The sequence below is a fragment of the Limulus polyphemus genome, unplaced genomic scaffold (assembly GCF_000517525.1).
Source record: "Limulus polyphemus unplaced genomic scaffold, Limulus_polyphemus-2.1.2 Scaffold132, whole genome shotgun sequence".
Taxonomy (NCBI): Eukaryota; Metazoa; Arthropoda; class Merostomata; order Xiphosura; family Limulidae; genus Limulus; species Limulus polyphemus.
Window position 1 is genome coordinate 117,082 of NW_013665742.1, and position 12,196 is coordinate 129,277.

Consider the following 12,196-nt stretch of genomic DNA (forward strand, 5'->3'; position numbering starts at 1 on the left):
TAAAATATATTGTGACACATTTTCAAAACCGTAGGCGTTGCTTTTACACTACAGAGGTGTAGAGATAAGACACAGTTCCGAGATATAGGAGACTGAGGAGCTATATGGGATATTTGTGTCACGTCAACAGACCTTGTTTGTTCTATCTTCATTGACCCAATAGATCATTAATCTTTTAATAAATTGTCGGAAATGAACGTATTGTTGAATTACAGAGGTGTAGAGATAAGACACAGTTCCGAGATATAGGAGACTGAGGAGCTATATGGGATATTTGTGTCACGTCAACAGACCTTGTTTGTTCGATCTTCATTGACCCAATAGATCATTAATCTTTTAATAAAATGTCGGAAATGAACGTATTGTTAAATTAGGGGATAAATGCCACACACAAAAATCAAACGATATCATCCATCGAGCAATATGCCTTCGAAATATTGTTTGAAACTTTATAAATTATTATGGGCGTTTTTCATTTTAGCTGCTTAAACTTACACAAGATTTCGAACAGCGAGAACTGAGGTTTTAAGAATAACAACGAAGCATATCTTAGCTATGCTTGTTACACTTTATTTGCTTCGAGAATGTCCCTTAAAAATAAATAATAAAAATAAAATTTTCTGCACAGGATTGAAACTCTGATCCTCTTTTGACTTTTTTAGCTTCTGTAAGAATGCATTGTATGTCCATTGCGAGTAGTGAGCTTATCTTTCATTAAACATTTTAAGTAGCAATGTCTTTATTAATTGGTGTATAACTTTGAATATTTTTATGTTAAGTTATACCCTCCGTATTTGACTATTTAAAAGATCAATTGTCAAGAGATATATTGTCGGTTTTAATGTTTTGAGCAGCATGATATTCTCGTAAGATTATTAATATTAACTTCCAGTCAGAGTAAAAAATCTATTTAGATCAAGACTAAATATCAATATAACTAATTAAATATATTTGTTCTTATAACGTTTTTATTAGAATGTATTTTTAATTAATTCTGTACCTTAGCTATTTTTACGCTATTCTTGGTCGTAAACCCAATAATTTCTCATAAGGTTCTGACAGCTTAGTATATTTAAGTCAGTCCTAACTCTCTAGAAATCAAGCTAACAATGCAAGGGTTTATACTAATGCCCATAAAGGGTTAATTATTATTCCAAAATCATATATTATTAAGCTTCGCAAGGAAGTGTGCAGCATTCAGAAACAATAAGTTAATGATACTCGTGGGAGGAGTCAATTACTGTGCTATTTGACTTGTGTCTGCTTCTCTACTCCATTAAAAGTTTCACCCATAATCTTCCTTTTGGGAGCTTACGGACAGTAACAATTTGAACTTAAGTCCGAACGTAAAAGTTGTGGGTTTATAAGTTTGTAATATATTCTAATTTATCACATCTAAACATATATATATATAACAATAATCTACATCAAACATCTATCATGTGGTTTGTGATTTTGGGTGTTTTCCTGTTTTCAGTTTCTTCACAAAATATCATATGAATAAAAATGCACAAACAATAAAAATCAAAACAGAAAGAAATGTCAATGTTTATTTTGTAATTCATTATAGTTATCGGTCCAGTCGAAAGTAGAGAAGATGAGGGTCAATTTTCTTATTTAGAATTTTTTAGCTAAAGGAATAAAACTGTAATCTGAACTCCTTTAATTTAAAAATAAGTAAATTAGCTTCTGTGAAACGGGAACACTTAAACTTACATTAGGTGTTAAAACGTATATCCTGAGATCTGTATTTTTAAGCAATGGCAGCTTTCGTCAGTCCAGCTAGGTATGTGGTAAACATTGTCACCAAATAAAGCGTTGTATTATTTTAAGTGTGAAAAATGACTTGGTGCAGTTTCCAGAAACATACACATCTTTGTGTCTATTTTTATTTTGAATGAGAGTTTCAGGTCTATCAGCTTTCACCTAAATCTACCACTGATGTTTTCTTTACATCTAAAAGAAAACACTCTATAAGCCATTGTCCACATCTGAAGCTGTGTAAAGTTCTATGGTTGTGGATCTCCATCACAGACCGAACCTTGCTGATGAGAGCTGATATTGCTCTAAACTTCAGTTCTGAGATTGTAACGAATATGGTGGCATCTAATGCGAGCTTATACGTTTTCATATCACAATCCCCCACTCAGTTGTAAGGAAAGCTTTAGTGGTAAATGTATCCGGAAAGCTGGACAGCCTCAAGCCCCTCTATCTTTCGGAATGAGATATTATAGGGTTGTGTCTACATAAACCAGAAGTTAAATTGTATTGTTGAAATAAAACATAACAACAAGATGATTATTCTTCACAAAAATCTAGGAACAAAAATCAAATACCTAGGAGTTACATATAAATCAAGCACGTCTAACGTTTTTTTTTTGTATCTGTTTATCTTTCTCAGCGAGTTTTTCTAAATCATGTTAGCAAATGCTGGTTGTTATCTATACTACATACGACGACACTTAGTCACTTATTAGATGGTTGACAGTGTTTATGCTGATTGCTAAAAACTATCATTCTCAAAATACATTTCCAGCTTCAAAATACAATAAGTTCAGGTTGTATTTTTCCTGTTAGCCAGAATGTTATGTAAGGGTTCAGTAAATTTGCGTGTGTAATAACACTGTATTTTCTGTGAAATTGTATACTAGAATTGTACAGGTTTTGTATTATATTATGTAAATAATCTGTCAACATCTTTACGATTTTAATAAGATATTATACAATTTCCTATGATTTTATATATTTTAAAGTATTTAAAAAATAATGTTTTATATTTTTTATTGTGTTTAAAGTAAAAATAAATAAAGCTGAAGAGTTTTGTTTGTTGTTAAGCGTAAAGCTACACAATGGGCTACTTGTGTTGTGCCCATTAAGGGTATTCAGATCCGTTTTTTAGCGTTATAAGCCTTCAGACGTACCTCTTAGCCACTGAGGAGTAGTGGAAGATACGACACTGGTTCTTTAAAGAGTAACATTAAATAACTGTAAAAATTCAAAGGAAGGACAGGACAAATTATTGCGTGAAACGTTTAATATGTATATTGATATGTAAACATTATTATGTCTATTATACTGCAAAAAATAAAATAAAACTATTTTAATCTCAATATTAAAAACCATGTAGTTGCTTATATCACTGTGCAAATAAATTTGTATTTTATTTTCTAGCGTTTTTTTTTAATACAAAAGAAAAAGCTGTTATAGTGAAAACATTAATAGTAGGTAAAAACAAAACAATGAGAAACACAATGATATATATATATAGTGTTCACATCACTTGGTATTATATTATAAAAAAAATAATATTATTCTTTAAGTTTGGTGAAAATGTCATTGCTGAGGAGAAACCACCATATCTAGAGAGTGACAAATTCTCCTTACAATTAGTTTCATAAGCGCAAAACATTACTTGCACGGGGTTGTGTGGTCAGGTAGAGCCCTCTAGTGGCAACTGTTTTAAACTGTACTCACATATTAAAGCGAAGTGTGGTAGGAACAGCTGTGGTCGGAGAGCGAGCTCAGCGGTAGAACGAGGCAAAAACCTTTGAGTTGTGGTGGACTGGTAGCAAACACGTTACAACAACGTGTTACTCGATACATAGTTCACTCGTCTTCCTTTAACATATATCGAACAAATGTAAAAATGATCTCTCCCATAAACACAACTCTTGATCGATAACTTAATTCGAAGTCAAGTCTTTTGTAGGGATTCTACGTGACCATGGTAATCATAAGTACTAGTAATATATTATAACTTGAGAAATAGGTAACTGGTTTTGTTCGTGTGTTTCCAGGTGTTGAGAAGTGTAATGGTTAAAAAGGACAGAGCAATACGCTGAACGTTTCAACCAGCGGAAAAGGACATCACCCACTAAAAGTTGAAGATCGCGGTTGCAGGGGTTTAGTTGGCTTCAAGTACAAGAATGGTTGCTATAATGAATTTCAAAGGTTTCCTTTGTTTGTTAACGATGTGCGTTGCCGCAGACGGTCGACATACTACTACTACTAGCGATCTTTCGACTGGAGGTAAGACTTTGTGTAATAATAGTTTATTTTCTAACATTTGTCTTAAAACATAGGATATATTTCTGTCAGTTTAATTTTAATACGTATATAATTTGAATTAGTAAAATATAAGAAAGAACCAATGATCGCTAAAATCAATTATAATTTCTTTATCCTCTATTTAAAAAAAAAAACAACAACAAAGAACAAAATAACATTTTCGTTATAATCCTGTAGAAAGAATTAGGAATAAGTAATATTTAAGAAAACCCCAAACTAACTGGAATATGTAAATTCGTCTAAAGAGGTTTAGAGTAATTATTTAGTAATCATTCTAAAAAATTTAATTTTGTAAATCTACGTCTGAATTTCACGATGAAGCAAAGCTTTTCGTTAAACAGGGGACAGGTTATTATTTTGATCGGTTTGTTCTATATTTCTTTTCTCATTCGGTATTTTATTATAAACTTTCGATATCACTATGTCATATATAAACTGGTTCGTGTGAAAAGTCAGCACACTGAAAATATAAACAACAGGATAAGCGAGAATCATACTTGCCAATCAGTAGACTAAACAGGGACGAGTGTGAACCTCTTGAAGAATTTGTGTGTATCTCACTGAGATTCGAGGACAGATTATTGGAAGATAGATTATTAAAATATTTCAGCAAATTTCGAGGACAGAACATCTGATGACAATTTATAAAGAGTTGTAATCCAATGGTAAATTAACCCTATACTAGATAAATGACACCAGAAGTGTATATTTTATAAATGAAGAAAGGGAAAAATACAAATATGTTTCAATGCAGGCGTTGAAAGAAGAGAAAATACATGGATAATAATAATGTAAGAATGAGTTGTTTTTTTCTTTTCTGAAATAACCCTCGTGAGCTAACTATGCATGATTTTGCACATTTCCATAAGAAAAGCAATCCGTGGTTTTTTTCCAAATGAGGCAAAGATAATGAGTAAAACAATAAAATCAAATATGAAAACCAAGATATGGTCTAAACAGGTAACTAACATCTTTTGAAGTGCAACATCACATAGAATAAGAAATACAATTTTATCTTAGAACTGTCTACACTGGTAATTACACTACCTGGAATAAACCATCTTAGTCTACAGAAGCCAGCGTATATAGCGAGTTAATCTTCTATCAGACAACGTCTAATAGAAACTAACTACGATTACGATGTTGGTAAAAGAAACATGTCCCCCAGTGGCACAGCGGCATGTCTGCGGACTTACAACGCTAGAATCCGGGTTTCGATACCCGTGGTGGGCAGAGCATATATAGCCCATTGTGTAGTTTTGTGCTTAATTACATACAAAAGAAACTTAACGTACATTAATGCAATTATTTTAAAACAGCAAGTCGTTCATCTTGCACCAGTGCTTTAAAGAACTTGCATGTAAGAAAAAAAAAAGCTAAACATTATTTTTAAATAAAGGTAGAATACGTTTAGTTATCGTTAATGCTTAAGGAGTAGTGAATCTACGTACATTAATCGCTGTCTATGGTTTATATAATTCTCAAACTTTTTAATGAATCTTTTCCTGGTCGATTGTCGTTTGAGATATTTTGATGACAGCTCTGTCCTTTGTTTTTAATTTTCCGACTCGAAGTGGTGTCTGATAAGAAAGGATCCCATGTCAACGTTTTTCTTATCCTTAGCCGAAAGACTAGGGTTCAATATATTATAAAGAAATGGAAGATAAAAGAAAATCCGTGTTCAAAATATTTATCTTAAATTACTGATAGAGAATTTATTGAAGTTTATGAAAAAAACCAAAGTTTTGAACAATATTATTCACTTTAGTGTCCACTTCTTACTAGCGTGGTTCATTGAATTGATAAAATCAGCAGGAAATGGTACCAGTTAGACGCTTAGAAGATAGATTGTCAACACTGCAGCTTTAAGACTTGGTATTATTGAGCTTCAAATAATTTGATACGTTCTCTTTATAAGGAGGGCTATATCTGGGTTAAAACAATTTCACTAAAAGCTACAATGACGGAAGAATCAGGGTATTATATTTTATGGAACTTATCTTTCATGGTTGGAGGAGGGAAAGCTCTTCATGGACAACATTATCTTTCTCTAAATGGCGCGACGTTGCTGTGATACGAACATGCCCGTGTTATTCAGTGGTAGCATTATTGTAGTTCTTGATGGAATAAAAATGTAATTTGCCTAAGATGAAATGACATACTTTTTTATCACCAATTAAAACCTTTGCAATATACAGTGTAGAAAATGTGATATTTATAACAATTTATCTGAAATATTCTATTTTTTATAATAATAAAAAAAGCCGTATGCAATAAAATTCTCGAGGTGGATTAAAAGGGTGACGAAAATTATTTTATATAGGTTTCAAAAATTGTTTGTTTGAATTTATGCACAAAGCTACACAATGGGCTATCTGTGCTCTGCCCATCACGGGTATCGAAACCCGGTTTCTAGCGTTGTAAGTCCGTAGACATACCGCTGTGCCACAGGGGGGCTTTTCAAAAATATTCAAATACTTTAATGTTTTAAATTAGTCTCCGAATTTTTTTTCATGTTGATCTGTGACCTTTATTTAGCTTCGGAATACATATAAATTATGACCTCGATCTTCGTGATGTGATAAGGTAGCCTAGATCAAAGTAATATATCGCTTAATTCGTTTTTATATTATTTTTATAGTGTATTTGTTTTCAGTTTAGTAAGTTAGTATAAAGGCCGGGAAAAATGATTTATTTTGTCAATAAAAACAGATAGTTTTGAGATTCTGACACTTGAAATAATCTTTAGCTCGAAAATCCTAGTCTTTAGCTCGTATTAAAGCGGAAAAATTAATAGGTTTTAATTAAAAAAAAAAAACAATAGCAGAAAACAAGTAGTTGGCCTTCTTGGATGCTAGAATTTTTTGCAGTTTTTGTTTCTTCTTGGAACCAAAATTTGAGAAAACGTTCTTTGTTATATACATAGTTCCAAGCAATTACAATGATTTATTGCCGTATACTTTAAATAGGGACAGTGAGAGCTATGTCAGTTGTTCGTTAAGTAATGTCGGAATCGAATGTTCATTGGGAATAAATGAAGGAACCAATGAACAGTTAGATTTCCTTAATACTTTAACAGGAAATGTAATTTTCTACACAAAAACCTTGTTCAGTTTGTCAAACCCGTCTCCCATAAATATTTTAATGGTATTGTGGATAGACACTATACAAACATCTGTCTTGTCCTGTCTAAGGCTCAACCTAAAGGAGTTGTTCTTGACGTTTAGGTTTGGTTCATGGAATAATTTTAACCTCTTTCCATACGAAAGTGTGTTGGTTCAAGCATATAAATTGTATTTGTTTTTGAATTCATTTACAAACACAAAATTTTTGAATCTCATAGTTCACATAACATGTAAAATTAAAGAAATGAAACGAAAATACTAGGTAGAATGCATTTCCTTGTTTCGAAAACAACCTTGAATTTATTGGAGTTTAACAATATGTATATATATGAATATTCAATATTATTTATAAACACTGGGATTTCAAAATTCTATTCATCGGTTAAATGTACTGGTCATGAAATTCGAAATGTTTATGTGGTGTTGAAACGGCTCTCGAATATATTAATCATGAAAAAACAATGTACATTATAATGTAATTTTATACGGAATTATTTCTGTTTCTTGAAAGCATGGTAAATATTTGCGATAGAATGAAAATGAATTGTGTATAATTTTATTTTAATGACTTTTTCATTGTATCCATATACAAATCGTTATATCAGTGGAAGTACCAATGCAGACGTTGGCACCACTATGTTTTTGTCATGATAATGCTCTAAAGGTCGTAAATAATTCACGAGAATCCTATTCTGAGTAAGGTAAACAATTTAGCAAAAATATTTATTATCCTATAACAAATAAGCCCCATTTTATCAAAAGAAAAAGCAGAAGGTTTAGTCCAAATATTTTTAATCTTATAAGAATTAATCCATTCTTTCCATTGGAAACTTTTTTAATTTTTCTGCGAGTCATTATAAAGAAAAGAAAGTTACTGCTGTTGCCTAAAGCGATTTTATACAGTTACAGCCTTTAAAATTGTGTTCACTTTTGTCCCTATGAATAATAACAAGCTAGCTGTCCCTTTCTTCTTCTTCTTTCTTACAACTCTTATAGATTAACAGGATCGTGTTTACCTGCTACATGATCTTTTTCAAATTTTCAGAATTTGAATCAAAGCGCTAGAGAATAATACCTGGCTTATAGCTCATGAAATTGAATTATATGTAATAATTCTGTTTGTGTGAGCCTTTGAAGACATGCAACAGGTGAAGTTAATAAATTATGTTCCCATTTCTCATTTTAAATAATATTATATGAATAAGATTGCGCGGCTTTTCCTTTCTTTGGAAATAAAGGATAATGTGATATTATTTATTAAATAATTATTAACATCATAGACTCGAGAAAGAAACAGTGTAAATGAATTAACAAAAGCTAATTAAATGACAGCGTCACTAATTGTAAAAGACGTCAAAAACATCAAAATATACTTATATTTCTTCTTTACGACTCTTAAAACTATTTAAGGCGTAATATGCTCTTGTATGTGCGAACCTTGGGTTATTAGGGATTTCTGTAAGCTCAGAAGGATATGAAAAATAGAAATAAACGTCATCAGTTATTGTATTCTTCCTCTTGAAGCTTATAAAAATGTAAAAATAAGTACTACAGACATCTCTCACTGTAGAGCTTTATTAACCCCAAACCCATTACTGCGAGTCTTGGGAACCGTGCGTCTACTTCGAGCAGGAGTTCGTTTGTTCCGAATTGAATAATATGATCATCTTTGAACAACCCTAGCAAAAAGTCATTTGGTATATGTTCACCACTAGTGTTAGCTGTTTGGTAATACTTTCGGTTTGTCATCCTCATAAAACTTCTGATTCTCTTTTGCCATATAACCGCAAGTTGTTTATACGATCAACGATATTGAGATAAAGCAGCACCTTTCACAGTTCTTCGAAAAAGTATTAGTTTTTGAAGAGGCCATTCATAGAAAAAAAATCATATGTTGTTCTGTTAAAGCATGTACCGTAGTTCTATAAAGCCAAAATATAAATCACCCTCCTTTTATTTTTCTGGTGATTTTAAAACGAGAGCAGAATGAACTGAAATATATTTATGTTTATTACTTATTTTAGAAATTGTGATGTAGCCAAAGATCATGACATTACAAACGATATATATAGACATTCTGCACCGATGGAGAGGCGTAGCTCGAAAGGGAGAAGACATTTCGTGTATGAGTGACACTGTCCGTTTAAGACAGTGTAAAAAATGTCCATCAAAGCTTCGTACAAGCCATCATAGGCAGCTGCCTACACCATTTAGAAGGAAATACACTCCTTCTGTTATTATACAAAGCTGATACGTAGTCAAAGGGCTAATGTAACTTGGTAGGAAACAGATTTAATGAACTAGTCTGCGTGGACATTGATAATATTTAAGTTAGATATTACGATTTCAGTTCAAGTGGGCACACAAGTACTCAGTTTTCGAGATTGGGAGAAGAGCATGAATTCTATTAAGTTAACATTGAAAAAGAAGAAAGAGAGAGAGAGACGCACGATCCACTTTTCTTCGAGAGAATACATTTATGTAAACTCGTCGGAGAAACACATTCTCATGCTAAACGTTGACAAACATCAGCATTTCAAACGGATGAATAATGGTCTGCAGGTGGTAACAAACTTTATAGTTCTTCCAAATTTAACGCTTAAGTGTTTTCTGATATAATGTGGTAGAATTTACTTCCAAATAGGAATTTCAAATTGTATTTTGTTTTCAGCTTAACAGTTTGAAGAAATGCTTGAATATAAAGGAACATCACAATGCTAGAAACATTGAAAGTTTTTCGAAGTCCCGTACAACCAAAATTTCCATCATACTTCAGTTAAATGATGCCTGACGATTACTGTTGTTTTCGAACGATATGAAATACTCACAGCGCCTTGTCAAATGGCAAAGGGAAAGTTTATATATACAAATTCAGACAAAAAATATGAAAAAAGAATAAACCTCTAAATGTATGGCGAAATCGTATTCTATTGCCAAGTAAGAAACTTGTATTTGTTTATACATCGTATTTACGCAAAGATATTGGGATAGTAGTAGATGGCGTTGGTATCTTTGCGTAAATACGATGTATAAACAAATACAAGTTTCTTACTTGGCAATAGAATACGATTTCGCCATACATTTGGCGTTGGTTTTTTAACTACTGACTAGAAAGAAGGCAGCCACTCAGCAGACTTCTACCACACGCAATCCACGTTAAGAGATTGACTATCACTTTTATAACACACTCTTAGCTTGAAGTGCGAGGAATAGTTTATGGTATGGCACGGATTTGACCCAGGTTCGCCAGCTCTACCACAGGGCCAACCCGAGACCGAGTAAAAAATTAGTTTGGTTTGTGTTGAATTTCGCGCAAAGCTACATGAGGGCTATCTGTGGTAGCCGTCCCTAATTTAGCTGTGTAAGACTAGAGGGAAGGCAGCTAGTCAGCACCACCAACCGCCAACTTTTGGGCTACTCTTTTACCAACGAATAGTGGGATTGACCGTCACATTATAACGCCCCCGCGGCTGAAAGAGCGAGCATATTTGGTGTGACGGGGATTCGAACTCGTGACCCTCAGATTGCGAGTCGAGCGCCCTAACCACCTGGTCATGCCGGGGCCGAGTTAGAAACTAAGGAACAACTTAAATTTTTATAAAGTATTAGAATCAGCAAGTCAGTGATTTTTTGTTGTTGTTGTAGTTAAGCTGCTATTATCAAATTATGGTACTTTACGAGACAAATAACCTGTAATATTTCACTACTTAGCAGAAATAAAACAAGAGGGAATCCTCAGTGGCCGCAGCACTTGAAATTCTATAAGGCATGACTAGAGTAAATTAATCTATGATACCTTTTTTTCCTTTTTATTAGTTATGTTTTATGCGCCAGAATACCAAGACTGGGACGCGTGTTTGTTTGTAATTAAGCACAAAGTTACACAATGGGCTATCTGTGCTCTGCCCACCACGGTTATCGAAACCAGATTTCTAACGTTGTAAGTCCGCAGACATGTCGCTGTGCCACTGGGGGGCGGGACGCGTGTACACCCGATTCGATTTTATAACTCATCAGGATCTCTACCAACCTACCCTCAAACTGAAATTCTTTTACGTAGGATTAGAGTAAATTAATCTATGAGACCTTGGGCGTGGTCAAATACATCAATCGAAAGGGTTTGACCTCCTGAGTCCAAAGTTAGATCTTAGAACGTTCAAGAGATGGTGGAGCTATGAGCTAAAATTTTGTACCTGAAGAAAAACAACAACAAAACTTAAAGTCATTCTATGAGCCGCGGCTAATAATGACACATGCTTGTAATGTAAGGATATTTCGAGAGAACAGAGGTCAGAGGTGAATATGGTTATTACTTGAACCTCAAACAGAATTGCTAACAGTGTTTTTTGCCAACTCGTGAAAAAAAAACAACATCCCAAAAAAACCTAGAGTGTATCTGGTGTAATAATATTAGGTAAAGAAAAAATAAGAGTTCCATTAGATTCTATCTTTAAACACACGCACACTTACAGACACGGAGAAAATATTCTAAGCGTTAGACATATGAGTTAAAAAAAAGACCAACAAACTTGTATAATAACATAGATATTGAAATGTAGAAATCTTAAGTTACAAAACAAAGATATAGGTTGCTATACTGGTCAAATCCCAAGGTATTCGCCTACTATGACATAGGTTGCTATACTGGTCAAATCCCAAGGTATTCGCCTACTATGACATAGGTTGCTATACTGGTCAAATCCCAAGGTATTCGCCTACTATTTTGGAAGTGTGTATATATATAGTTCATTAAAATCCCGTTATTGATTGGGTATCATTTTGCTTTTTCAAATACACTAAACGAGACAATTTTATTATAAAAGTTTAAGAGTGAACAAGTAAAACATATATGATTTTGGTTTTTATATTTTCTTGTGATTAACCAAAGCTACGTATTACTTGATATACACAAATACCAAAAAGTAAACGAAGATGATTTCGCATCCTTTAACAAATCTCATGCGCTGTATATATATATATATATATATATATATATATATATA

General features: G+C 33.0%; 1 protein-coding gene across 2 annotated transcripts in view; it reads left to right on the forward strand.

Annotated features, from left to right (window-relative positions):
• The window catches only part of LOC106473624 (hemicentin-1-like), a 256,608-nt gene that overhangs the window by 75,706 nt on the left and 168,706 nt on the right, over positions 1-12,196 (forward strand). Inside the window, exon 3 of one of the 2 annotated variants that reach the window (XM_022403095.1) lies at positions 3,798-4,029. In XM_022403095.1, the coding sequence (XP_022258803.1) occupies positions 3,927-4,029 (103 nt within the window). In that variant the 5' untranslated portion in view covers positions 3,798-3,926. Of the gene's footprint in view, positions 1-3,545; positions 4,030-12,196 lie in introns of those variants that run through there. The other variant, XM_022403100.1, reaches the window with a different exon arrangement.